This window comes from Haemorhous mexicanus, chromosome 21 (genome assembly GCF_027477595.1).
Source record: "Haemorhous mexicanus isolate bHaeMex1 chromosome 21, bHaeMex1.pri, whole genome shotgun sequence".
Classification (NCBI taxonomy): domain Eukaryota; kingdom Metazoa; phylum Chordata; class Aves; order Passeriformes; family Fringillidae; genus Haemorhous; species Haemorhous mexicanus.
Genome location: NC_082361.1, coordinates 4,927,763 through 4,952,419, shown reverse-complemented (window position 1 = coordinate 4,952,419; position 24,657 = coordinate 4,927,763). Strand labels below are relative to the sequence as shown.

At 61.5% G+C, this 24,657-nt stretch overlaps 1 protein-coding gene across 1 annotated transcript in view; it reads left to right on the top strand.

The window, feature by feature from the left end:
• The window catches only part of HMCN2 (hemicentin 2), a 33,090-nt gene extending 8,490 nt beyond the window's left edge, over positions 1–24,600 (top strand). The window contains exons 19-79 of the mRNA XM_059865230.1: positions 148–292; positions 407–519; positions 773–929; positions 1,104–1,260; positions 2,514–2,641; positions 2,750–2,858; positions 3,130–3,299; positions 3,856–3,951; positions 4,061–4,237; positions 5,234–5,353; positions 5,517–5,678; positions 5,888–6,169; positions 6,713–6,880; positions 7,045–7,158; positions 7,334–7,420; positions 7,926–8,111; positions 8,531–8,698; positions 9,080–9,193; positions 9,306–9,448; positions 9,725–9,875; positions 10,100–10,318; positions 10,556–10,669; positions 10,735–10,919; positions 11,102–11,198; positions 11,441–11,602; positions 12,007–12,120; positions 12,227–12,358; positions 12,803–12,946; positions 13,047–13,206; positions 13,528–13,652; positions 13,737–13,920; positions 14,055–14,152; positions 14,441–14,713; positions 14,811–15,001; positions 15,077–15,158; positions 15,398–15,534; positions 15,653–15,794; positions 16,007–16,154; positions 16,398–16,525; positions 16,653–16,809; positions 16,906–17,027; positions 17,258–17,422; positions 17,512–17,619; positions 17,696–17,830; positions 18,093–18,227; positions 18,592–18,776; positions 19,073–19,286; positions 19,443–19,577; positions 19,648–19,838; positions 19,926–20,007; positions 20,135–20,404; positions 21,098–21,247; positions 21,461–21,598; positions 21,726–21,847; positions 21,944–22,181; positions 22,292–22,354; positions 22,443–22,571; positions 22,671–22,991; positions 23,208–23,327; positions 23,568–23,694; positions 23,814–24,600. Of these exons, the coding sequence (XP_059721213.1) occupies positions 148–292; positions 407–519; positions 773–929; positions 1,104–1,260; positions 2,514–2,641; positions 2,750–2,858; positions 3,130–3,299; positions 3,856–3,951; positions 4,061–4,237; positions 5,234–5,353; positions 5,517–5,678; positions 5,888–6,169; positions 6,713–6,880; positions 7,045–7,158; positions 7,334–7,420; positions 7,926–8,111; positions 8,531–8,698; positions 9,080–9,193; positions 9,306–9,448; positions 9,725–9,875; positions 10,100–10,318; positions 10,556–10,669; positions 10,735–10,919; positions 11,102–11,198; positions 11,441–11,602; positions 12,007–12,120; positions 12,227–12,358; positions 12,803–12,946; positions 13,047–13,206; positions 13,528–13,652; positions 13,737–13,920; positions 14,055–14,152; positions 14,441–14,713; positions 14,811–15,001; positions 15,077–15,158; positions 15,398–15,534; positions 15,653–15,794; positions 16,007–16,154; positions 16,398–16,525; positions 16,653–16,809; positions 16,906–17,027; positions 17,258–17,422; positions 17,512–17,619; positions 17,696–17,830; positions 18,093–18,227; positions 18,592–18,776; positions 19,073–19,286; positions 19,443–19,577; positions 19,648–19,838; positions 19,926–20,007; positions 20,135–20,404; positions 21,098–21,247; positions 21,461–21,598; positions 21,726–21,847; positions 21,944–22,181; positions 22,292–22,354; positions 22,443–22,571; positions 22,671–22,991; positions 23,208–23,327; positions 23,568–23,694; positions 23,814–24,156 (9,432 nt within the window). The 3' untranslated portion in view covers positions 24,157–24,600. The remainder of the gene's footprint in view (positions 1–147; positions 293–406; positions 520–772; positions 930–1,103; positions 1,261–2,513; positions 2,642–2,749; positions 2,859–3,129; positions 3,300–3,855; positions 3,952–4,060; positions 4,238–5,233; positions 5,354–5,516; positions 5,679–5,887; positions 6,170–6,712; positions 6,881–7,044; positions 7,159–7,333; positions 7,421–7,925; positions 8,112–8,530; positions 8,699–9,079; positions 9,194–9,305; positions 9,449–9,724; positions 9,876–10,099; positions 10,319–10,555; positions 10,670–10,734; positions 10,920–11,101; positions 11,199–11,440; positions 11,603–12,006; positions 12,121–12,226; positions 12,359–12,802; positions 12,947–13,046; positions 13,207–13,527; positions 13,653–13,736; positions 13,921–14,054; positions 14,153–14,440; positions 14,714–14,810; positions 15,002–15,076; positions 15,159–15,397; positions 15,535–15,652; positions 15,795–16,006; positions 16,155–16,397; positions 16,526–16,652; positions 16,810–16,905; positions 17,028–17,257; positions 17,423–17,511; positions 17,620–17,695; positions 17,831–18,092; positions 18,228–18,591; positions 18,777–19,072; positions 19,287–19,442; positions 19,578–19,647; positions 19,839–19,925; positions 20,008–20,134; positions 20,405–21,097; positions 21,248–21,460; positions 21,599–21,725; positions 21,848–21,943; positions 22,182–22,291; positions 22,355–22,442; positions 22,572–22,670; positions 22,992–23,207; positions 23,328–23,567; positions 23,695–23,813) is intronic.
• The last annotated feature ends 57 nt before the right edge of the window (positions 24,601–24,657 follow it).

The window sequence follows — 24,657 nt, the reverse complement described above, 5'->3', positions numbered from 1 at the left end:
TTTGTGTTGGGAAGGCACCATGGGTTTATCTCCACATCAGGATGCTACTCAAGGACTCATTTCTGGATCTGCCCCAAAGATGCAGGGATGTGTTGGTGCCACCTGTCCTGCCACCTGTCCTGCTTTCTGCTCTCTGCCCATGTCCAGGTAGCCCCAGGTGATGGCTATTCCATCCGGGCTGATGGGAGCCTGCACGTGGAGCAGGCATCCCAGGGGGATGCAGGAACCTTCACCTGTGAGGTGACCAACGCCCTCGGCTCCCACAGGCAGGACGTGTCCCTGGTCATCCACGGTGAGTGGCAGGGAGCTGGGTGTCCCCTCTCAGCAGTGACACGGGGCAGGTGCTCTCTGTGCTCTGCTGTCTGTGGCCCTGGCCATGCAGGATGAGGTTTCTCTTCCTTCCCAGCTCCTCCCAGCATCGAGCCTGGCCCCGTTCTGGTCACTGCCACCGAGGGAGCGCCTGTCACCCTGCGGTGCAATGCCACCGGCGTGCCCCCCCCCACTGTCACCTGGGCAAAGGTAGGGGACAGGGACAGGTGGCTGTGTGCCCCTGCCAGCCCGGCTGGGGCCATCCTTGTGTTCAGGGAAATGTGTCTGAAGGGGTGTAACTCTCTAGCATGGCTGTGGCTGTGTGGGGAGGTGACACCAAGTGCCCTGGGGAGCTGGGACCAGGGCCTGGCCTGCTCTGATGTGTCCAGAGCTTTCTTCTTGCCTTTGGGATGTTCAGCTCATGGAAGAATCTCTGCCTTCCTCCCTTCCCTTTCCTCTGTAGGGCACAGAGCCCATTTCACTGAGCCCACACTACCAGCTTGACCCCGATGGGACCCTCCTGATCCCTTCATCGTCCCCTGGGGATGCTGGCACCTACTTCTGCACAGCCACCAATGCAGCTGGGTTCTCCAGCCGGGAGATGCAGCTCTCCATCAGCAGTGAGTGCTCAGGACAGCTCCAGAGGGGACTGGCAGGGAAAGAGAATGGCCTGGGAACACTCCTGGCTTCCTTGGAGCACCAATCCAGGTGCCAGATGGGTTTGGAGGATGGGAAGAGGAGCAATGAGGGCTCCTGAAGTGTCCCTGCACCAGCTGTGCTCCCTCTCCACGCAGCAAAGCCCAGGATCAGCGTGAATGGATCACAGACATCAGACCCTGTCCCCATCCTGGCTGTGCTGGGGCAGGAGACCACCCTGCCCTGCGAGGCCCAAGGATACCCCCCTCCCTTGGTGGTGTGGAGCCGGGAGCCCCTGCCCCTCGCCACCACGAGGTAAGGAGGGCTGTGGGTGCTGGGAGCCACCATCTCCTGGGATTTTGCCTCTTCAGAGGGATGTCAGGTCCATGAAGGGACTCAGCTGCTTGGCAGGGGGATGTGAAGGGCATCCCTGGCATTCTGTGGGCGATGAAGGAGCTGAGGCAGCTGAGCTCTGCATTAACTCTGCTCTCCTTGGAGAGCACCAGGCTTTTCTTCCATCTTCCAAACATCTGGGACCAAGCAGCTGCTTCCAATCATTCATATGCCTACCCTGGACAAGGGGCTGGGAGGGAAAGGCAGCTCCAGTGCAGCTCCTCAGCCTGCTGTCTGCCTGCCTTCGTGCACATTCCTGCCTCGTGCTGTCACAAGGTCAAGGAGGTGCCTGGGGATGGTGGATCCCTGTGGGAAGTGTTGGACCGGGGCCTGATGCTTCTTGGGACGAGGTTTGGCACAAAGACAGTTTTTAGCCCAGCAATGGCTTTGTCTGCCCTGGGATGTGGTGTTTAGGCCAGTTTTGTTCCAGTGAGTGACTTCTGGAGGGACAAATCAATTTGTTGATGGTGTTGAAGCTGATGACAGCCATGAGACAGTCAATGTGATTTGATGGGCAAGGATAAACTCATATCCAACCATTCCCCAGGTTATCTGGTGTCTTGGTCCTCCAATGTGTTCCCCATATGTTAGCACCGTGTTGCAAGGGATCCCTAAAACCACAGGTCCTGGTCTTGGGGTTAAACACTTCTTACCTGTCCCTGAGGATTGCTGTGGCCTGGGGAAGCAGGAAGACATCTTGGTTTTGCTCTTCTTGGGGCATGCATTGCCTTGTTGTTCATGTCTGGTTTGCCATGGCTGTTCCTGGCTGACCTGTGCTGCTCCCCACATCTCAGCTGGCTTGTCCATGCTGGGTGATTTATGGGAGCACACGAGGAGGAATCTGCAGCCGTGGGCTGAGATGATGTTATGTCTGTGGAGCACAGATGGGGCTGGGAATGAGAGCATGGCCAGCTCCAGCTGCAGGGACTGTGCTCTGAGGGGACCCTTGTCCTCCTTCATCCCCCTGAGCTCATGTGCTGCCTCGTGCTGAGCTCGTGCAGAGGCTGAGCAAAGGGGATTTACCCCCAGGGGCAGCTGTGCCACCCTCTTTGAGTGGGAGGTGGCCATGGTGGCCTTCTCTTGGCTGTCTCGAGCCCTCAGCTCCTGCTCAGGGTTGGGTGATGGATGACATGGCTGTTTCTCCCATCCAGCTTTTCTGTTCCTTCTCCCCCAAGGTTCAGTGTCCTCCCTTCAGGATCTCTCCACCTGGCTGAGCCCCAGGTGACAGACAATGGCCTCTACACCTGCATGGCCACCAACGCCGCGGGGAACGCCTCGCTCAGCTACAGCCTGCACGTGCAAGGTTCAAACACCCTGCCCACGTGCCACTAACCCTCCAAAGCCTTGGCTGTCTCCTGTCCCTGTGCCAGGGTCCGAGGGTGGTCACAGCCTGTGGTCCCCTCTCCCCCAGCTCCCCCCCAGCTGTGGATTGGTGATGGGGAAAGGCACCTGGCGGCTGTTGCCAACACCTCCCTGAGGATTCAGTGCCACACCACGGGCATCCCCCCGGCCCAGATCCAGTGAGTGCTGCAGTGGTGGGTGCTCCCTGTGCTCCCAGGAGGGGTGGTCAGGGCCTCTGCCTTGGAGTGTCCCTAAGGGTGGAGGCATTTATTCCTTCTTCTTGTCCCTGGTGTCCTCTTCTCAACAGTGCTCTGCTGGCACTGCCAGCCCCATTCCAGGGGACAAGGGGACAGTCCTTGCTGCCAGCACTGCTCACCCTGTTGGTGTGCAGAGACACGTGGGTGGTGGCAGGACAGAGCCAGGACTTGCTGCCTGTCCCCTTGCCCGCAGGTGGCTGAAGGATGGGCACCCTCTGGATGGGCAGGACGGTGTGGTGGTGTCCGAGGATGGTGGCACTCTGCTGGTCACCCGAGTGGGGCTTGGTCACCAAGGGCTCTATATCTGCCAGGGCAGCAACTGGGCAGGGCTGGCCCAGGCAGAGGTGCAGGTTTCAGTGCATGGTGAGTGCAGTGTCTGGGGTGAGGGGGGCTGTCCATCCCATGTGTTGGGAGCAATGTGGCTGCCCAAAGGGGTGGGAGTTCTTGGCCCAGTTTTTTGGTAGGTGTAGGGTCACTGGCTTGATTCCTTGGGACCTTGTGCTTTGTCAGTGAAGCTGAGAGGTGATGGCATTGGCACCACAGTAAATCCTTGACTGGTGTTTCCTGCTGGAGGGTCCTCCCCCAGCCCCAATTCCCCTCCTCCAGCAGGATGTGACTCTGAAGCTGCCAGGTGACAAATCAGGCAGGGAACAGAGATTCCTGCCTGGGAAGAATGAATCTCTCATGGGGGCAGGGACCCAGCCTCTAGCTGGTTTGGGCAGCAGTGGTGGCACCATGGGGAGACGTGGTCCCCTCCCAGAGCTGGGAATGAGCTGTGGCCCCCGGCTGCTGCTCTGCCAGGACTTGGTGTGTGCCAGGAGCCATGGGTGAGCCTGGCAGTGCCCCAGGGCCCTGCCCTGTGCTGGCTGCCGGCAGCCCGGGTCCCACAGAGCCTCTGACCGGGGCTGCTGGCTTGCAGTGCCTCCGAACATCGAACCCAGCGCGGTGGATCTGGCCGTCCCCGAGAACAGCTCGGCATCCCTGGAATGCCTGGCCTCGGGGCTGCCCGCTCCCGGTGAGTCCATCCTGTCCCTCGGCTCCTGCTCCTGAATCCCTGGGGTTTTCCCTGGCTGAGGGGGGCAGCAGCACCGTTGCTCACAGCTCAGCTCTCGGCTGCCCTGCAGACATCACCTGGTACAAGGGGCAGGAGCAGCTCTCGGCCGGAGCAGGACCGGCGCTGTCCGGGGATGGGAAGCGCCTGGAGATCGCCCGTGCCCGACCCTCCGATGCCGGCAGCTACCGCTGCGTGGCCTCCAACGCGGCCGGAGTGGCTGAGCTCTGGTACAGCCTGCAGGTCACCGGTGAGTGCAGCTGTGGCTTCTTGAGAGATGGGGGCTTCCCCCTGGAATATCGTGTGGGATCGGTGGGGTTGTTCAGCCCTCAGGATACGTCGCTGGGAGATGGCTCGTTTGCAATTCCAGCCATGCAATCCCCCGTGTTCATCCCAAATGATACCCTGGAAAGCCATGGCCCCATGGATGGGCATTGCCAGGTCCCCATTACGGGGTCACCCACCCACCCTGTCCCTTTTGCACCCCATATGCCTGGTGACATTTCTGTCCCCCTGGACTCAGTGGTGACTCCTGGGCTGCTGCCTAGACAGGCACTGGATGCTTTTTCTCACTTGATCCAAGCATCCCTGCAGCTTCCCAGACCACTCAGCATGTCCACAGCTCCGGGGGCTGAGCCAGGCCCTGGCTTTTCCCAGGGATGCTCCAGTTGGTGGAAGTCCTGCAGGAAGGTGGCCAGGGAGTGGAGAAGATCCAGTTCTCCTGCTCTGGGCTTGTTCCTGCAATCTCTTCCCAGGGAAATGTTTGCACGTCTGCCGTCCTGGCTCGGGTGCATTGTTTGGGTTCTGCTGTTTTTGTTTTTCAAGGGTTTCTGGGTGTTGAGGCTTTTCTTCTCCAAACTGATATCCCTCATGGGAAGGAGTTACCATTTTCCAGCCAGCTGTATTTATGAGCAGCTGATGGATAATGGAAAGAATTGGGTAACCTTCTCAGTGAGCAGAGCTGCTTAATAGGGCTGTATCTGGCCAACCTGACCTTGGCCTGCTTGTGGGATGCTTGGTCATCCTCTGCTGTTGGCCATGTGCAATTAAAAGCATCCCTCGCTTGGCTGGAGAGACAAGGTTATTGTTTCCACATGAAGCCAGGATGAGGGGATGTCACTGGGTTTTTTGTGGCACCCAGCAGGGCTCCAGGGGATGTGTATCCAGCAGGATGGAGCTCCAGTGAGGAGCTGCCCTTCTCCTCTTGTCCAGTGCCATCAACAAGCTGCTCCTCTCATCCCTGCAGTGCCTCCATCCTTCTCCTCACCAGAGCCTGAGGCCGTGTCCGTGCTAGAGGAACAACCTGTCCAGCTGGCCTGCGAGTGCCATGGGACCCCCCTGCCCACCCTGAGCTGGTGGAAGGATGGTAGGGCCCTGTTCCTCAGCCTCATCTCTCCCCACATGGGTTGGCCTAGCTGTTCTTCTCCTTGGAGCAAGGAGCACTTTTAGTTGAGCAGCATCCAGCTTCTGGGTGGGAATTTGTCCTGCTGGGAGCCTGAGGGGAAGCTGCTGTCCCTTTCCCTGGGCAGGTGAGCCCCTCTCCACCCAGCCAGGGAGCCCAAAGCTGGTGTCTCCAGGAGGGAATGTGGTGTACATGGAGAAGGTGCAGCTGCTGGACCAGGGGACGTACACCTGTGAGTGCAGGAATGCTGCTGGCAGCAGCAGCAAAGAGCATCACCTGGAGGTGCAAGGTGAGCATGGGGCACCAGAGACCTGTGGGGGTGGGTCAAAGTGTTGGGACTTCTCTCAATGCAAGGTCCAGCTGGACCCTAAAGCCATGTCCTGGTGCCTTGGATATTTTGGAAGGGATGCTGCTACCTGGGTCAGCTTTGCCCCTCTGCTTGTGCACGGCTGAGGGAGCTGCTGCTCATCCCCTCACCCCCTGTCCCTCTGCCCACAGCACTGCCAAGGCTCCAGGGCAGCAGCAGCACCCTGAGGAAGGTTTCTGTCATCGAGGGTGGCGAGACAGTTCTGGAGTGTGAGGCCACGGGGACGGCAGCACCGTGGGTGACGTGGGTGAAGGACGGGCAGCCCGTGGCTGCTGGGGATGGGCTCCTGCTCACAGAGCAGGGGAGGCGGCTGCACATCCCCAGGGCAGAGGTGGCCCATGCAGGACACTACATTTGCCTGGCTGCCAGTGCAGAGGGGCAGGAGCAGAGGGAGTTCGATGTTGTGGTGCATGGTAAGGACGAGGGATGGGGCTGGTGGCTGGGGGCAGGGTGGATGCAGGCAGGACAAGGAGGGTGGTGATGGGGAGTAACTTGATGTGCAGCAGATGTTGGACAATCCAGCATGTAGCAGGTCTCAGGGTTATGCTTCAGGAATAGCTGTAGGACTGTGTCCATCAGGCAGGAGTTTCTTTCCAGAGACATCACAGCAGATCATCCCCTATAAAGTCCTCTGCTACCTCATGGGTCAAGGTCACTTGAGCTATAAAAGTTCTGAGGTGGCTCAGGCTGTGTGGCCATCCCAGTGTGAGCCTGTAAGCCTGGGCTCAGGTGTGCAGGTAAGTGGCACATACTTGCTGTGGGTCACCTGTCCCATAACACATTTAAAGTCACCATCTCCAGGTGGTGCTAATGGTCCTTCTGGGTTTGTGCCCTAAAGCTGTACAAAGCAAGACGGTGGGAAAAACCAGGTTCACCCAGTTCTCCCCTCCTTGCTTTGCTCCTTTGATGTCCTGGCTGCTTTGCAAATGGATGTCCATCTTCTTCTGCATCCCCAGTTCCCCCTGAGTTCATTCAAGGATCAGGACTGACAACAAATGTCAGCGTTTCCCTGCAAGGATCCCTGACACTGACCTGTGAGGCCACTGGCATTCCCCAGCCCAGCGTCACCTGGTTCTGGGATGGCTCTCCTGTCACCCCCAGCGAGCACACACAAGTGCTTTCAGGTCAGAGATCTCCTTTGGGAATGTGTTTTGCCCCAACACTGGGTTCAAACTCATGGTGGAGCCAGAGCTCCACAGGAGCACAGTTCAAACACCCCCTCCCATCCAGATGGGATGTGCTGGTACCTGGATCAGGGCCCTGAGACCCCTCTGCTCTGTCCTTCCAGGGGGCTGGCTGCTCAGGCTCACCCATGCACGAGCCCAGGATGGTGGTCACTATTCCTGCCTGGCCAGCAACGTAGCTGGGGAGGCCAGGAGGCATTTCTATGTGGAGGTCCTAGGTAAGGAGGGGTCTTCTGTCTGCTGTAGGATTCCTGCTGGGGTTTCAGAGCTCCACCCTTGCAGGAACAGACATGAGTTAAGACTGGACATGCTGGGTGTGCTGGAGTCCTTAGGACGTGAGGTCAGAGGCCGAGCTGGCCAGCTGCTGAAGTCCCTGGGGGCTTGTGTTCCTAGTTCCTCCCCACATTGAGAATGCAGATGAAGAAGACACCTTCAAGGTGCCCGAGGGCCACCCTGTCACCTGGTCCTGCCTGGCTTCAGGTGAGCATCAAGTGGGGAAGGGAGGTGGCATGAGCAAGGGGGAGATGGGGCCTAGGGGCAGAGCTGAGTCTCTCTTTGGGGTGTGGAACAAACGGATGTCTCCAGTCAGAGACATGAAAACAGCTGAAATGGGCTGCAGAGCTCTGTTGGGATGGTTCTGGCTCTGCAGTTGTGCTGTCCGGGAAGCGCTGGGGAGGGGACGCCCACGTGGGGAGCCTGTTCCACAGTGTAAGATCCAATCTTTCCCAAATGGAGCTAAAATTCCTTTAATCTCATTGCTCCTTTAGTGATGGGAATAATTAATCACCTCCCACTCAGGACAGTTCTCTTTCTTCTTGCTGGCTCATCCAGCAGCTTCTAAAATCCTGATCCAGATCATGATAATTCTGATTTGGGATGATGTCTCTGCTTTCCAGAAAAGCTCTGACAGTGACCCCAGCCAGGCTGTGCTCACACATGGAAAAACTTCACACAAAGGCCAAAACCAATTTTCCATCCCTCACAGGCAACCCACAACCCAAGATCACCTGGATGAAAGACAACCATCCTCTCCCTGGCACCTTCTCCATCTCCCCTGATGGCTCCTTGTTCCACATCCCCCAGGCCTCCCTGGCCCATGCTGGTCACTACTCCTGCGTGGCCTCCAACCCTGTGGCAAATCAGACCAAGCATTACCTGCTGGATGTTTTGGGTATGAGATGCCTTTAGATGGAGGCAGGGTCTCAGGTGTGAGCAGGCTTAGAGGGTTTTAATGGCCTGTCCCAGGTAGGTGGGGAGGATCCCTTAGTCCTGCAGCCAAAGCGTGGCATGCACCTGTCCCAAAGCCCGGCATGCACCTGTCCCAAAGCCCTTGTGAGACCTCTTGGAGGAGCAGAAAGCACCTGCTTAGTGCAGGATCCATCTGTGATGGTGGCTTGTGGAAGGGGGGATGTGTCTTCTGGATCTCTGTGGTTTTGAAGGGCAGCAGGACAGGGCAGAGTCTGAAGCTGGCACAGGCTGTGTCAAATCCAACTCCCTGGACTTGGATCATGCTCTCTGGTTGGGGGATGAAGCACTGGGAAGCCAAAGTGTGTGCTAGTGCTGACCTAACACACAGCCACGTCTGTGCAGCCAGTCCCACCTTTGCTCGAGATGATGCTGCTGCAGAAGAAGTGACAGTGATCATCAACAACCCCATCTCCCTGCTCTGCGAGGCCCTGCCATACCCATCTCCCAACATCACCTGGCTCAAGGATGAGGTTCCTCTCAAAGCATCTAGAAATGTCCTCCTGCTCCCTGGTACCGTGCTGCTGTCCCCTGGCTCTGCATGACTGTGGTGGCCCCTTGCTGTGCATGCCTTGGGGAGTGGGACTGGGGCCTCTTCTTGGTCTGGCAGGGGTCCAGCACAGTGGGATGGTGAGAAATCATCATCCTGCAGGACCTAAGGGCTCAGGGATCAGCTGGGTGCTGCTCTTCCAAGTGCTGCATCCTCTGATAATAACAAGCCTCCTCAATGCTGGTTTTTATAAGCCTGAGACTGGGCTCTAGAAGAGCATTGCCCCCCCCCTCCCCAGCCAGGCTTGCAGGTGCTCAGCAGGTCCCTAGAGATGCCTTCAGGTGCTGCATGGGGAGAGCTGTGGCTGTGAGCAGCAACCCTCTCAGGAGACCCCCTTTGCCCAGGTGGCCATGGGCTGCAGATCCTGAATGCCCAGGAGGAGGACACGGGCACCTACAGCTGCATCGTGGCCAGCGAAGATGGGGAGGCTGTGAAGAGCTATGCTGTGAAGGTCCTGGGTGAGGGAGCTCCCCACATCCTTCCTAATTCCTGCAGTGACCCCACCACTGTAACCAGCCCGGTGCTGCTTCCTTTGGCTTCCTTTTGCTTCCCTTTGTCTTTCCCCACCAGTTCCTCCTTGGATTGCCAGAGAGGATCCTCTGGGGGAATTTGCTGTGAAGGAGGTGAAAGCCAGGGTGAACAGCACAGTGGTGCTGGAGTGTGAGACCTGGGCTGTGCCCGAGCCGACCATCCGCTGGTACAAGGACAAGCAGGTGAGGTGCCAGCTGTGCCCAGAGAGGAGCTGCAGGGTTTGGGGACTGTCCAGCTGTGCCCAGGGAGGAGCTGCTGGGTTTGGGGACAGTCCAGCTGTGCCCAGAGAGGAGCTGCAGGGTTTGGGGACGGTCCAGCTGTGCCCAGGGAGGAGCTGCTGGGTTTGGGGAGTGTCCCAGATGGATGGAGTGGGAAAATACCCTTTGTACAGCTGGCTGGGCTCTGCCCCACTCCTGGGTGTGTAATCCTCCTCCTGCCCTTCTCTTTCTTCCCTTCAGCTTCTGGAAAGCTCTGAACACATTCAGATCCTCAGTGAGGGGCAGGTCCTCCAGATCCAAGCAGCTGGTGTCTCAGATTCGGGGCACTACACCTGTGTGGCCACCAATGCTGTGGGGGAGGATGACAGGGACTTCATTGTGCACGTCCAAGGTGAGCTCTGGGTAGACAGCCAGCACCCAGAGCAGGGGGTGTCTCAGCAAGAGCAGGGGTCCTCAGGGCCACTTGTGGGAGCACAGAAAATTGAGCAGGAAAAAAAGTTAAACCTGCTGGAAAACAACAAACATCTCCTCAGCTGCAGTGAGGGCAAATGCTGTGGATGCACCTGGGGGTCAGTGTCCCTGTTCCCTAGAGCTGACCACAGCCTGTCCCCGCAGTGCCCCCCATCTTCCAGCAGCAAACAAGCCCCAAAGAAGCCCTTGAAATCTTCTATCGGGAGGAAGACCAGGACGGGGAGGTGACAGAGCACCGACAGGCTGTCCTTGGCCAGCCCACCGCCCTCTACTGTGACACCAGTGCCATCCCACCCCCCCAGCTCACCTGGTACAAGGATGGGGAGCCCCTCTCCCCTGGCCTGGGGGTGCTGATGCTGCAAGGTAATGGGCAGTGGGTGTGAACCCCCACTGTGGGGACTGGGGGTGCTCCTGCAGCAGCCAAGTGGCTTGAGAGCATCCACAGCATGGAGGAGGTTGGATCCTGTCCCCTTCCTGCCACCACACACAGCACCCCTGGGACCTCTGAGTCACTGGGGCTGTGCAGGGCTCTGTGCAGGGCTGGGGGATATCCCACAGACCCTCCCCTGTGCCCTGCCCCAAGGCTGTCCCGTGTCACAGGGGGCCGGGTGCTGCAGCTGCAGGCGGTGCAGGAGGAGGACAGGGGCAGGTACACCTGCGAGGCGGCCAACGCTGCGGGGCGGGACCGCCTGCACTACGAGCTGGAGGTGCTCAGTGAGTACAGGGACAGGGGACATCGGGCTGAGGCACATGGCAGCCCCATAACCACCTGCTTCCAGCTGCTCCAGCCATCCGTGGTGGCACAGAGGACCTGGAGGAGGTGACGGCCACCATCAATGGCACTGTCCGCTTTGAGTGTGAAGCTACTGGGCACCCAGAGCCCACGGTGTCCTGGCTCTGGAATGATCTCCCCATAGAGGCTGGCCCACGGCACCAGCTCCTGGAGGGTGGCACAGTCCTGCAGGTTGGTGTTCCCCTAAGCAGGTGGCTGTGTTGGGGAGAGACACAGGAGACATTGGATGGAGGGGATGGGGCATTCTTTCCTCCCAGAGGTGGCTGCCCTGATCTCACCAAGGTGCCCATGGGAGCCCCAGCATCTCCCCAGCTCAGGGCAGCCCTCAGTGGTGCTCTGCTCCCCCTCTGTAGGTGGCAATGGTGGAGGCAGGTGACACTGGGAGTTACACGTGCGTGGCTGAGAACATGGCCGGGTCAGCCGAGAGGCACTTTGCCCTTGCTGTGCAGGGTGAGGCATCTCCCCTTCCCTGGGTCACTGATTTGCTGTCCTCCTCCTCTTTCTCCACCAACTGGAGTTTCCTTGGCTCTGGAACTGCCTGGCTGCCTCTGTCCCCTTGTGCTGGTCACGCTTACCCTGTGTGAGGAGGTTGAGCAGGCTAAAGGCTTGGTGTGTGTTTCCTCCTGGGGAGGCATCGCCCCCCCCCGGTGATGGCTCCCCTTTGGCACTGTCTTTTGGGTGCACTGGAGCAGAAGCTCCCTGGAGTGTGGCTACAGACCCCGAGAAGGTCGATGGCATTGTCAATGGCAGCGTCTCACTCGTGTGTGACATCCAGCCCCACCCGGCTGCAGAGATCACCTGGTACAAGGATGGCCACGTCCTGCGGCTCGGAGAGGAGGGGACTGTCACCCGAGGTATGTTGGGATCAGCCAGGATCATTGCCTGTGTCCCAGCTCTTGACAGTGAGCTCTAGGGCCCCTACTCCCCTTTTCTGGATGCCACCTGTGGGTCCCAAGCTCTGCCTTTGCGTTGTGTGACACACTAATGACACACTAATAACACACTGCTGAGTGATCCCCTCTGGAGAGTATCAAGGGCTGCATCCTGCAGAACTCCATGCTGCTGCTTCCTGGGAGCTCAGTGCCCTTTCCTGTGGGGCACAGCAAGGCTTTGGACCTCAAGATGGGACTTCCATGGCCAGACTCCTTTTGCATGGAGCTTGGCCGGGTGCTGGGGGACCAGTCAGCTTGCTGGCATAATGGCCCAGACCTGGTTCTCCTCCAGGCTGTCCTGATTCCCTGCTCTCTGCTTCTCCCAGGCTCTCGGGTGCTGCAGCTCCCTCACCTGCAGCTCTCCAGCTCAGGCACATACACATGCATGGCACTGAACGTGGCCAGCCAGGATCAGAAGAGCTTCATCCTCACCGTCCATGGTCAGTGGTGAGGGCTCAGCCAGGAGCTGTCCCCCGAGCCCACACTGAGGAGCCAACAGTGAGCCCTGGTCTGTCTCACACCCCTGACTCTGCTCATCCTCCTCAGAACCCCCAGGCGTCCAGGACCCACAGCAGGAGACACTTGAGGCTGACATGGGGACACCCCTGGTGCTGAGCTGCCACATCACCGGTGTGGCCGTGCCCTCTGTCACCTGGCTGAAGGATGGGAGCCTGCTGGGTGTGTGTGCAGGGGATTGCTGTGCCAGCCTGCCACCCCCAGCCTCACTGCTGCTGCCCTCCAAGCAGTCCTGCCTCAGTTTCCCAACTTCTAACCCTGCTGCAAGAGGCCCTTAGGGCTGATAGGGTCTGGCCTTTTCCCTGCATGCTTTCAAGAGACCTGAGGTTCATTCCTGAGGTTCAAAGCCACAAGTCATGATGGAGGGATATGCAGGGGGTGAACTTTCTGGTTACCAGCCCTTGGGGTGCTAGCTGGGACAGGGGCTTGTCCCCAAGCCAGTGTCTCTTTTCTCCTGTGAAGCTCCAGCAGTGAACTCTGCAAAACCCCTGCTTTGCTTTAACAGTGCCCCCAAACTTAGGTCTGGGGGGGAAGCACGACAATGAGCCTGGGGAGGGCTGAGTGGAGGAGCACTGCTCAGCCCCCACTCCCCCTGTCTCCTTGCAGAGATGAGCCCAGAGCAGGGTTTGGTGTCTGGGGGGACCCAGCTCCTGCTCAGCCCCCTGCAGCCCTTCCACCAGGGCAGATACACCTGCCTGGCACAGGGCCCGGGGGCCGAGACACGCAAGGACTTCATGGTGCTGGTGCGAGGTAGGGCTTCCCTGAGGCAGCCTGCTCCCTGTGGGCTCTGCCTTAGAGGTGAGCCTTCGTCCCCCTCCTCTTCCTCAGCCTCCCTCTCTCCTCGGTGCAGTGGCTCCCCGGATCAGCAGTGCAGGGGACCCCAGTGAGCACAGCGTGCTGGAGGGCAGCAGGGTGAGGCTGGAGTGCCGGGCAGAGGGGCAGCCCACCCCCCACATCTCCTGGCTGAAGGACGGGCAGCCCCTGGGGCTGCAGCCCCCCTCACACGCCCGGTGAGTCTGGGGGAGACACCCCTGGGGTTCAGTGTCCTCACGTGCAAAATCGCTGGGCAAGGCACGGTGAGCTGTGCTGCTGCTTCCCCTTGCTTGGTCTGGGATGCCTCATCCCGGCTCTCAGCTGGGAGAATGTCATCCTGGGGTAAACCTCGGAGTCTGGGATGGCCACTGTCACCCTGCAGGGTCCCAGTGGACGCCCTGACCTTGCAGTGTGCCCAGAATCCTCATCCTTGGCTGTAAACTGAGCACAGAGCACTTGTGCCCCACGGGCACGTTCGGGATGAGCACGCAGGTCACTGTCCCACCCTCCCCACGCAGGGTGTCCCCGGATGGCAGCGCGCTGCTGCTCGAGGGGCTGCGAGCTGCCGACTCCGGGGCTTACACGTGCCTGGCCCGGAACAGCCTGGGCGAGGACACGCGGCTGCACACGCTGAACGTGCTGGGTGAGCAGGGCTGGGACCTGCGGGGCAGCGCCGGGGCCACCCCCAGCCCGACAGCCCCAGCAGCCCCTCTGTCCCCTCTCCCAGTCCCTCCCACCATCGAGAGAGGCACCGATGACCCGGAGGTGGCCCGTGGAGTGCTGTCCGCCGCGGTGACACTGCAGTGCTGGGCACGGGGGTCCCCTCCTCTGCACGTCAGCTGGCTGAAGGACGGGCTGCCCCTCCGCCTGTCCCCTCGTGTCACCCTGCTCTCGGCTGGGCACGTCCTCCGGTGAGAAGTGACCCTGCAGCAATGGTCCGCCACAGGCTTTGGGGGCGGGTTTGCATGAGGGCTGCACCCTGCCGCACCCTGAAGTGGCAGAGTGTCACCCAGAACTGATGTCTCCTTCCCATCCCACGGGTCAGGATCTCCCAGGCTCAGCTCTCCGATGCTGGACTCTACACCTGCATTGTCTCCAGCCGGGCAGGAGTGGCCGATCGCAGCTTCGTCCTTCAGATCCAGGGTACAGGGCAGGGGGGTGGGGAGGGCCCGGCAGCGGGGGCACCTGGGCACTGCTTTGTTGGCAGAGCACACGCTGTGCATTGCACCCCGTCCCCGAGCAGGGTGCAATGCACAGCGTGTATTCCTCCACTGCTGGGGTGGGGTGGACAGGATGGAACAAAGCAGGATCTGTCTGAGAGCAGTCCCAGAGCATCCTGCAGGAGGGCTGAGCCACCTCTGGCTGCTCGCAGGACAGCAGGGAGTGGCCAAACCCACCCCCGGTGTCTGGGGACCTGACTTTTCTCCCCAGTGCCCCCTGTCCTGGAGAGCCCCGAGAGCAGCGAGGAGCAGATGGTGGCCGAGGGCTCCGATGTCACTTTCACCTGCAAAGCCACCGGGTCCCCAGCACCGTCGGTGACCTGGCTGAAGAACGGAGAGCCCCTAGGGCAGCAGAGGGCCCAGGTGCCTGGTGGCCCACAGCTGAGCCTGGTGGCTGTGGCACCAGCTGATGCAGGCATTTACTCATGCCTGGTGGTGAATGAAGTGGGAGAGGTCAGCAAAGCCTTCCACCTCGTGGTGATGGGTGCGTGTCATCCCTCTGGGATTTGGGAAGGGCAGCTTAGCCAATTTTTTGGGAGCAATGAAGGATGAACCCTCCTGCCTTGCTGTGTACCTTGCAGAGCCACCCCGTGTCGAGGCTGGGTCCCATCCCACTGAGATATCCATCGCTGTGGGCACCCCTCTAGGGCTGAGGTGTGTGGTGACAGGTGTCCCCGTGCCCACTGTCACCTGGGAGAAGGATGGACAGCTGCTGGCAGGACCCTCGCTCATGTCAGGGAATGAGAGCACCCTCCACATTGACAGCACTGAGGTAGGAGTTCTACTTTTTTCTCCCTACCTTGGTTTTGGTTTTGTACCTCAATTTTTCCCTCTCCTGGCTGTGCAGGTGGCTGATGCTGGCCTGTACACCTGCCTGGCCACTAGCCCTGCAGGGGAAGACAGCAGGAGCTTCCATGTCAGCATGCAAGGTAGTGTGATCCCAGCAGAGCAGTGAGGAGAGGGCTAGCAGGGGGGGCTGCAGGATGGTCCAGCCCTTGGGGGAACAGAGAGCCAGAACCTCCTTTTTTGGGATTGGTGTGGGCTCCAAAAGAGGGATCTGGAGCACAGTGCTGGTCCTGCAGAGTGGGGCCTGTGCACCTGTGCATGACTTGTGGGGACCGGGATGGGGGTGTCCAGCACACCCTGACCCCCGGCCCATGTCCTACAGCACCCTCCAGCATTGCCAGTGCCGGGGAGATCCCCATCATCACGGCTGTGCCAGGGGGGCAGCTCCTCCTGGAGTGCCCAGAGGGTGCTGAGCCCCACCCCAGCATCGAGTGGCACCGGGAGGGCTCCCTGCTGCAGGTACCTGTGACGGGATCACGGAGAGTCGCAGTCAGGGTCTGGCCACTGTCACCAGCAGCACGGGGCGGGGGCTGGGGGTGACGCTGGGTGCTTGCTGACGGGCTCCCGGCGCTTTCAGGAGGATGCCCGCAGGCAGGTGCTGGCCCAGGGGCGTTTCCTGCAGGTCCTGGCGGTGGCTGCGGTGGATGGTGGCGAGTACAGCTGCAGGGCCACCAGCGCCCCCGGGGACACCGGCCCGCGCATCCGGGTGCGCGTTCACGGTGAGTGCTGCCCTGCCCTGCCCTGCCCTGCCCTGAGTGCCGGCCCCTTCCCGGTTAAATCCAGGATGTGGGATGTTATAGGGTGGCCTATGGTCGGGTGAAGGGATGGCAGGGCTGGACACGCCCCAGCCCCCAGTGCTGCTCTGGGCTGGCGCCCTCCCTCCCCCAGCCTTGTCCCACACTCTCGGTGCTGTCTCTGGGTGCTGCCACAGTGGCCCCCGAGATCCAGGCAGGCCCCCAGGAGGTGAAGGTGCTGCTGAACACCTCGGCTGTGCTGCCGTGCCAGGCACAGGGGTGGCCTGTGCCTCAGGTGACGTGGCGCAAGGACGGCCAGCTCCTGCCCCTGCCCGGGAGTGACAGGTATGAGGCTCTGTGGGCTGGTGGCACCAAGAGCTGGTGCTCAGATCGTGCCACCCTCCACAGCAACAGGTGATTAGTGTGCCAGTCACCCTGTGAATTGCTGTGCTCTGTCCTCACACCAGCTTGGGGCAAGAGCTGCAGGTGGCCGCAATGGCGCTTGTCACCTTCCCAACTCCTGCTCCCTGTGTGATGCAGCCTGCCCATGCAGAGCCCCCACAGGGTTCACCAGCTCTCCCTCCTCAGATTGCAGCTCCTGCCTGGTGGCTCCCTGCAAATTGACCCTGTCCAGGCCCAGGATTTGGGCCATTACCTCTGCATGGCATCCAGCCCTGCTGGCTCTGACAGGCGAGGCCTGGACCTCCATGTCCTGGGTTAGTGGGAGAGTCAGAGGGATCCCTCCTGGGCTCACCCTCCTGCAACCCAGCCCTGCTGGGCTGCCCTCATCAGTGCAATGATGTGCTGCTGTCCTCTGCTCATGGCTGCCACGCCCTCCCACAGTCCCTCCTGCCATCACACCTGGGCCCTCCAACCTCACCCTGCTAGCTCAGCAGCCAGCCACGCTGGGCTGTGACACCTGGGGGTCCCCCAAGCCCCACATCAGGTGGGAGAAGGACGGCCATCCTCTGAGCCTGCATCTCCCATCTGGCACCTACAGGTACCTGTACACCAAAGGGCTCCCCCCTAGGGGGTCTTGCCCCTCCTGCTGCTCCCTGGGGGACAGGGATGATCCTGATGTGTGCTCTGCCCGCAGTTTGCAGTCCTTAGGGTCGCTGCTCATCTCCAGCCCTGCTCCCCGGGACGAGGGCAGGTTTGAGTGCATCGCCACCAACGCTGCTGGAGAGGCTCGAAAGGCCTTCCTCGTGTCTGTCCATGGTGAGCTCCTGGGGCTGGGGGTTTGCTGAGAGTGGCTTTCCCAGGATCTGTCACCGCCTGGGCTGTGACCTGGGTGTGCTCCAGCCCCACACTGGGTTGGGTGCCCACCCAAGATCTGGGCTTGGGGGTAGACAAGAGGGAGAGAAATACTTGTGCCCATAAGAACAGGGACAGAATCCTCTTCAACATTTGCCATACTGCCTGCTCACCTCCCCCCCTCCTTTCTGCAGTGCCCCCCACCATTGCTGATGACCTTACAGATGTGGTTGTCACCCGGCTGTCCCCTGCAGTCCTCACCTGCTATGCCTCGGGCGTGCCCCCGCCCACGGTGTCCTGGAGCAAGGGGGGGGCTCAGCTGGGCAGCAGAGGAGGGGGCTACCGTGTCCTGCCCAGAGGTACAGCCCGGGGCAGCACAACCTTGGGGGGGACAGGGGTCCCTGCCAGCCCTGCCGCCGCCTCCCCCCTGCCTGCTGCTGTTTTCCAGGAGCCCTGGAGATCCGGCAGGCGCTGCCTGCCCACTCCGGCCGCTACACCTGCACGGCTCGGAGTGCCGCGGGCACGGCCCGCAAGCACCTCTGGCTCACAGTGCATGGTAAACACAGCTCCGGGGTCCTGCTGCTGCGGGTCCTGTCCCCTCTTCCTGGGGTAGCACTTCCTGCCCTTCACAGAGCCCCCTGCCTTGAAGCCCCTGCCTGGCATGGTGATGGCGATGGTCAACAGCAGCGTGGTGCTGTCCTGCGAGGCCACGGGCATCCCCCGGCCGGAGGTCACCTGGCAAAAGGATGGTGTTGGCATCACTGGAGGTGAGCAGGAGTGAGCTGGAGGCTGGCAGAGCCCACATTACTTGTCAGCCTTTACCTAGGGGGAGGTTTAGGTGCCGGGGGTTTGTCACTGTACATGGGTCCTGCTGGCTGCTGTCCTTGGTGGGTGTAGTGGCCGCTGGAGCTGTTCCATGGAGATTCTTTGGGAAGAGGCACCTCTGTGGGGGAAGCAGTCCCTGCACATCATCCTTCTGTGTGCCTTGGCTCAGCTGCACTGCCCCATCCTGTCCTTCCTTTCTGCCAGGGTCTGGGCTGAAGGTGCTCCCCAGGGGGCAGCTCCGGCTCCTCCGAGCAGCCCCAGAGGACGCAGGTACCTACCTGTGCATGGCCCGCAACCCCTCGGGCACGGCTGCGGGGAGGACCAGGCTCATTGTGCAAGGTACAGCAGCCATCAGAGCTCCAGTTCTCCCTGCTCTGCTCAGCCCCTCTCCAGCGCCCCACAGCAAACGTGGCTGCCGAGCTGTGAGCAAGTCCCTGCCCTTCTGCCCCATCCAGTGCCCCCATCATTGCTGTCCCTGCCCTTCTGCCCCATCCAGTGCCCCCATCATTGCTGTCCCTGCCCTTCTGCCCCATCCAGTGCCCCCATCATTGCTGTCCCTGCCCTTCTGCCCCGTGCAGTGCCCCCCATCATTGCTGTCCCTGCCCCTCTGCCCCGTGCAGTGCCCCCATCATTGCTGTCCCTGCCCTTCTGCCCCGTGCAGTGCCCCCCATCATTGCTGTCCCTGCCCTTCTGCCCCGTGCAGTGCCCCCCATCATTGCTGCTGGCCCACTGGAGCTGGTGGTCCCAGAGGGGCTGGAGGTGCTGCTGCCCTGTGCCGCCCGTGGTGTCCCCGAGCCCCGCGTGTCCTGGAGCCGGGAGGGAGTGCTGGTGCAGGGCGGGAAGGCCACAGTCCTGCCCTCCGGGGAGCTGCTGCTCCGGGATGTCCAGGTGAGCACCGTCCCCCAGGGCGCTGAGAGGTTGGAGTGGTGATGAACAAGTGGCTTCTGCCGCTGAAGAGCTTTTGGCTGATTGTGGATACATCTGGCAGAGGGAGAGCCCCGTGCAGTTTTGTGCCACAGGCTGGGGGGTTGGGGCTGTGTGAGGTTGCTAATGTGGGCTGGAAAAAGTGGCTCTGTCCAAACTGTGACTTTTTAGGTGTGCAAGAACCAGTACAGCTGTACTCAGCGAGCCAGGGCCGCAGCTGGAGCCCAGACTCAAGATCATTCCCTCTCATCCTCATGCAGGAAGGGGATGCTGGGAGCTACTCCTGCACCGCGGTGAACTCCGCTGGGAGGGCCGTTCGCCGGCTCTCCCTCTCCATCCACAGCCTGCCCACCTTCACCCAGCTGCCCACAGACATCACCCTGAGCCGGGGCGAGAGGCTGGAGCTGGTGTGTGCCGCAGTGGGCAGCCCCCAGCCCCGCGTCTCCTGGATGGCCAACGGGCAGCTCGTCACTGGTACCTGGGCAGGGGATGCTGAATATGGGGGAGATGCGATCCTGGTGCCACCCTTGTCCCACCTTTCAGGGTCCCCGGGGTGCCAGCACGTCTGGCCGTGCGGGGTTGTAACCAGCTGATCGCCAACCACCGTTTTTGGGGGTTTGCACCCCGCAGATGGTGCCTCGGGGCACAGCGGGCGGAGCATCCTGCGGCGGGAGGCAGCCACACCCACGGACAGCGGCACCTACGTCTGCCACGCCGAGAACAGCGCCGGGGCTACCAGGGCCACTGTCCTCGTCTCTGTCACAGGTAGGTGCTGGCAGGGAAACTGGGGAGCCCGGCCAGCCCCCCTCCTCTGCCACCCCTCTCCCTTTCCCAGAAGCACCTGTCATACAGGGGGAGGCCAGCACCTACCAGGTGGAGCACGCCGGAGGTGATGTCCTCCTCGACTGCCACGCCCAGGGTCACCCTGAGCCCCTCATCCGCTGGAGCAAGGACGGGGTGCCGGTGGTGGCCCGCGGGCGCCTGCACCAGCTGCAGAATGGCTCCCTGGCCATCCGTGCTGTGGAGGTGAGCGGGGCCCGGGGGGTGCTGGCACCTTTCAGGGTGCTTTCCTGGCAAAGCAAAACGCTGTGCTGATGCTGTTGGTCCTGCTAGAGCACCAATGTGGGGCAGTACCGGTGTGTGGCAGAGAATGACGCGGGCACGGCAGCAAAAGTTGTCACCCTCGTTCTGCAGAGTGAGTGCTGGCCCCCTCCGCACCCTTCTTTTAAGGGACTGCAAACGATGTCACCTCTCAGCCCCTCCAGCTCCCCCTGCTCCGTGGGGAGTGCTGTATCACTACCTGCACCCCTTTCCCTGCCCAGGTGCCCCTGCGGTGACAGTGACACCAGCAGAGGTGACGGTCCATGCCGGGCAGCAGGTGCTGCTGCACTGTGCGGTGTCAGGGGAGCCCACCCCCTCCGTGGAGTGGCAGCGGGACGGGGAGCCCGTGCCCGAGGGTCCCCACGCTCGTGTCCTGCCCAATGCCACCCTGCTGCTGCCCTCTGTCGCCCACCGTGACGCCGGCAGCTACTCCTGCCTCGCCCGCAGTGCCCTGGGCTCTGCTGTCGCCCACGCCTCCCTGCATGTCCGAGGTGGGTGTGTGCCCTGCCCCGGGGGCTGGGGCTGCCTGCCAGGGCTGTTCCACCCGGGGTGAGACCTCCAGCGCGGTGCTGTGGAGTGACATTGCCTGGCTTGTTCTACCCCCTGTGACTCAAACTCTGCTTTGTCCTCTCCTGCACTGCTCAGCTGGAGGCCAAGCAGGCCCTGTCCTGAGCAGCCTCTCCCTCACTTGCCTCTCCTCAGCCTTCCTGCCTCAGCTGCCCGTGATTAAATTCCCCTCTCCCAGGGCTCTGCTGAGTGCACAGACACATCCTTTCCTGCTGCCCCTCGGGAGCAGAGAGCCAGGCTGGAGGAAGTGCCAGGTGCCCCATGTGCCCTTGTGTGGCTGGTGGCATTTCGCTGCCAGGCACGCTGGAGAAGCAAATAAAAGCTTGGGGCTATGCCAGGACCTTGAGGCTGATACAGAGCAGGGTTTGGGGGTGTCAGTGCCTGTTGGTGTGACAAGGCACAGGGCCACACTCACAGCATCCCTTGTCAACATGGTACTGTGCCTGGAGCCATGGGGTCCCTGGGGACTGCTGCAGCCAGGCAGGGACATGTCCTGCCTTGCTCTGGCTGCTTTCACCTCCAGAAAATAAGATTTTTTTTGACATGCAAATTAGTGAGAGGGGAGCCAGAGTGCAGTCCCAGTGTTGCTGCCTGACCCCTGATCCCATTTGCCCCAGGGGAGCTGCACCAGGTGCGGGGCAGCCTGGTCGGTGTCATCAATGGCCACGAGCTCAGTGTCTCCAGCCTTGATGCCAGCGTGCTGGGGGACTCTCAATCCAGCACCACCACCCTCCAGAGCAGCATTGGGAGCATTCCACCTGCCATAGGTGGGTGGACATTTCTACCTTCACCCTGGTGAGAGTTTCGACCTCTGTCAGATGTAAATCTTGGCAGAAAGGTTTTTATTTCTTTTTTCCCCCCAGAAGCAAACCTTTTTTCCCCCAAACCTTCCACTGTGGGCAAGGAGGGATGGGACAGCCTGGGTGCTCCCCCAGGAGGGTGCTGGCTCCATGGTGACACCCTTTCTTCCTCATTCCCAGGGCCACTGATGCGAGTGCTGGTGACCATCATTGCCCCCATTTACTGGTCCTTGGCCCACGCCCGCGGGGTGGCCCAGAACGGGCTCCTGCTCACGCAGGGCACCTTCCAGCACGAGTCACTGCTGCACTTTGCCACAGGTGAGGGGTCCCTGACAGCACAGCCTGGTCAGCTCAGCCTCCACCTCCCCCATGCACCATCCCTGATGCAGAGTGGAGCTGTGTGTGGGGGTGCTGTGGGGTGCTGATCACTGTTCCCCCCTGGCAGGGGAGCTCCTGCGGGTCACCCACCTCGCCCGGGGCGCGGGTGGCGCCGGCGCTCTGCGGCTGGACAGCGTCATCAGTGGCTCCGTGCCGGAGGGCTTTGGCGATGCCGTGCTGCTGCTGCAGGTGCTGGCACTGCCCATTATCCCCATGGGAACCATGACTGCCATGCCGGGAGCACGGCGGGTCCGTGGCCTGACCCCCCTCCCTGCCTCTGCCCAGGACTTCAGCGAGCGCTACGTGCGGACGGGCGCGGGGCAGCTCTCCGGGGGCTCGGTGCAGAACTTCCTGCGGGATGGGCGCCTCGTCCGTGCCCACTGCAACCACACCATCGTGTTCGACCCCCCCGTGGGGCCACAGCCCCCCCGGGTGCAGCAGCTCCGGGCCAGAGCCATCACAGCCTCCTATGACCCAGCCAAACAGGAGCTCCGCTTCCAGCTCCGTGCCTCTCTTGATGCAGGTAAGCAGGGGAGTCCCCAGTGTGGGGATGGAGATCTGTTGTCGTTCTGGGTGTCTGCAAAGGCCATGTCCCCGCAGTGACATGCCACATTCTCTCTGTTCAATTCACAGGTGCTGACAGAGACCAGTGCCCACTGGGCTTCATCCCAGACCCTGGGCAGCTGTACTGCATGGGTACGGACCCTTCCTGAGGGGGCACGAGGATGGCAGGGGGCACCTGGTGCCACTTCCCTGTCCCCCCAACCCTGTCCTCTCTCCCCAGATGTGGATGAATGCACCGAGGGCTCCCATGCCTGCCGCTACAACCAGGTCTGCCAGAACGCCGCCGGCTCCTACAGCTGCTCCTGCCCCCCTGGCTACCGCACGCTGGGCACGGGCTGGCCGTGCTTGGGTACGAGCTGGGCTCTCAGGACCCATGGTCACGCCCCCGCTCTGTTCCAGCCTCAGTTTCCTCATCCAGCTGCAACTCCCCACCTCTTTTGTCCCCCAGATGTCAACGAGTGCCTGGATTTTCCCCCACCGTGTGCCTTCGAGTGCCGCAACCTGCGGGGCTCCTACGAGTGCCTGTGCCCCGCTGGCATGACCGTGCTGCCGGGCGGGCGGTGTGGCCCAGCGGGGATGGAGGGAGGGGACACGGCGAGCAGCGGGCCCCGGGACACTCCCCTGCGCCGGCAGGGGCCGAGCAGCCGCCCACGGGGACGATCCTTGTACACCCAGCTCGCCCTGCGCCGCGTGGCCAAGGATGCAGGGAGGGGTGCCCGGGCCCCGCCCTGCCCCACGGGCTACATCAGGAGAAACGGCACCTGCACTGGTGAGCGTGCCTGGGGAAGGGCGTTGAAGGGAGTTCAGAGATTATTTGTCCCCAAAAGGTCCCTCGTGTCCTTCTTGCTGCCCCGTCCACCACTTAGTTTGCACCCTGTGGTCTTTGCTGTGCTGGGAAGGGGAGGTGAGAGCCAGGCTGGCACAAGGTAGTGGCACCATAGGGGACTGATCCTCCCCTCTTGCCTTCACCCCTCTCATCCCACAGATCTCAACGAGTGTCAGACACTGAGCCAGTGCCAGCACGAGTGCAGGAACAGCCCGGGCAGCTACCGCTGCCTCTGCCCCACTGGCTACCGGCTGCTGTCCAACGGGAAGACCTGCCACGGTCAGTGCAGGGGGGCCAGGGGGGCGCCCCGTCCCCATGGGGCCCATGGTCATCTTTTGGGGCTGCAAGTATTTCTCCTTTCTCAGGACAGTTGCTCCCAGCCTCTGATCTCCACAGTCTGAGTGCTTGTGTCTCACTGCCTCAGTGTCCAGGCAGATGTGGGAGTGTGGGGGAGCTGGGGATTGAACCCCCATCTCAACCACCCCAGCACCCTCAGACCTGTCCTCTCTCTCCCTGCAGATGTGGATGAGTGCACGGAGGGCACAATCCAGTGTGGCTCGGGCCAGATGTGCTTCAACACCCGTGGAGGTGCCCTCTGCATGGACGTGCCGTGCCCGGCTGGGTACCGGAGAGGCTCCAGCCCAGGGTGAGTCGTGCTGTGGGGCTGGGAGTGCCCATCCCGCTCTCCCCATCTCACCACCACCCCGAGTGTCCTGCCCACCCTCCGGCACCCACCACATCCCACACTGCCCATCTCTCACGCAGGCTGTGCGTGGGGCGCTGCCCCCCGTTCTGCGGCCCGGCCGGCCCCCCCACGCTGCAGTACCAGCTGCTGCCCCTGCCCCTCGGCATCGCTGCCCGCCGGGACGTGGTGCGCCTCACCCCGGCCACCGCCCTGCGCCACCGCCCCGTCTTCAGGCTGCTGGAGCAGGACCTCGACAGCCCCTTCGCCCTCCGCAGCGAGCGGGGCCAGGGCATCATCTCCACCCTGCGGCCGCTGCGGGAGCCCGGCACTCACCGGCTCCAGGTGCAGGCGCTGGTCCCGGACGGGCAGCGAGCACCCAGCAACTTCCTCCTCCTCATCTCTGTCTCGCCCTACCCTTACTGACACAGCCCAGGGACAGGAGGGGACACATTTCTCCTCCTGTCCCTCCCCACCCCGTCGGTGGGGCACATGGCTCAGGGAATGCTGAGCTTGTACCTTTTCTGTCCCTCCCAGGCACCCCTTCCCCTCTCAGCTGTGTTTCACCCAGGGCTGGGCCCTGACTCAGCAGGAGAGTCAGGATCCCAGGGGGGATAAAATGTTCCACCAATCTCCTGCAATCAGGTCCCAAATCCCAACACAAACACAGCTTTGGCTGTGTTTGGATGGCCTTGGCCATTATCAGTCCCCAAATGTGGGGGGTAGGAAGATGAACGGGGTGACAGTGGCCAGCAAGGGTCCCACCAGGGAGCAGGGAGGGATTCCCTGGGCTGGGGAGGGTGTGGGGCACCCCAGCATTAACCATTATTAAACTGAAATAGTCTTTTTGTTTATTTGTTTGTTTTTTAATCCACTTGGTCTCTGTGCACTCATTGATTTATGAAGGTGTTTTGTGGCTAAATATTA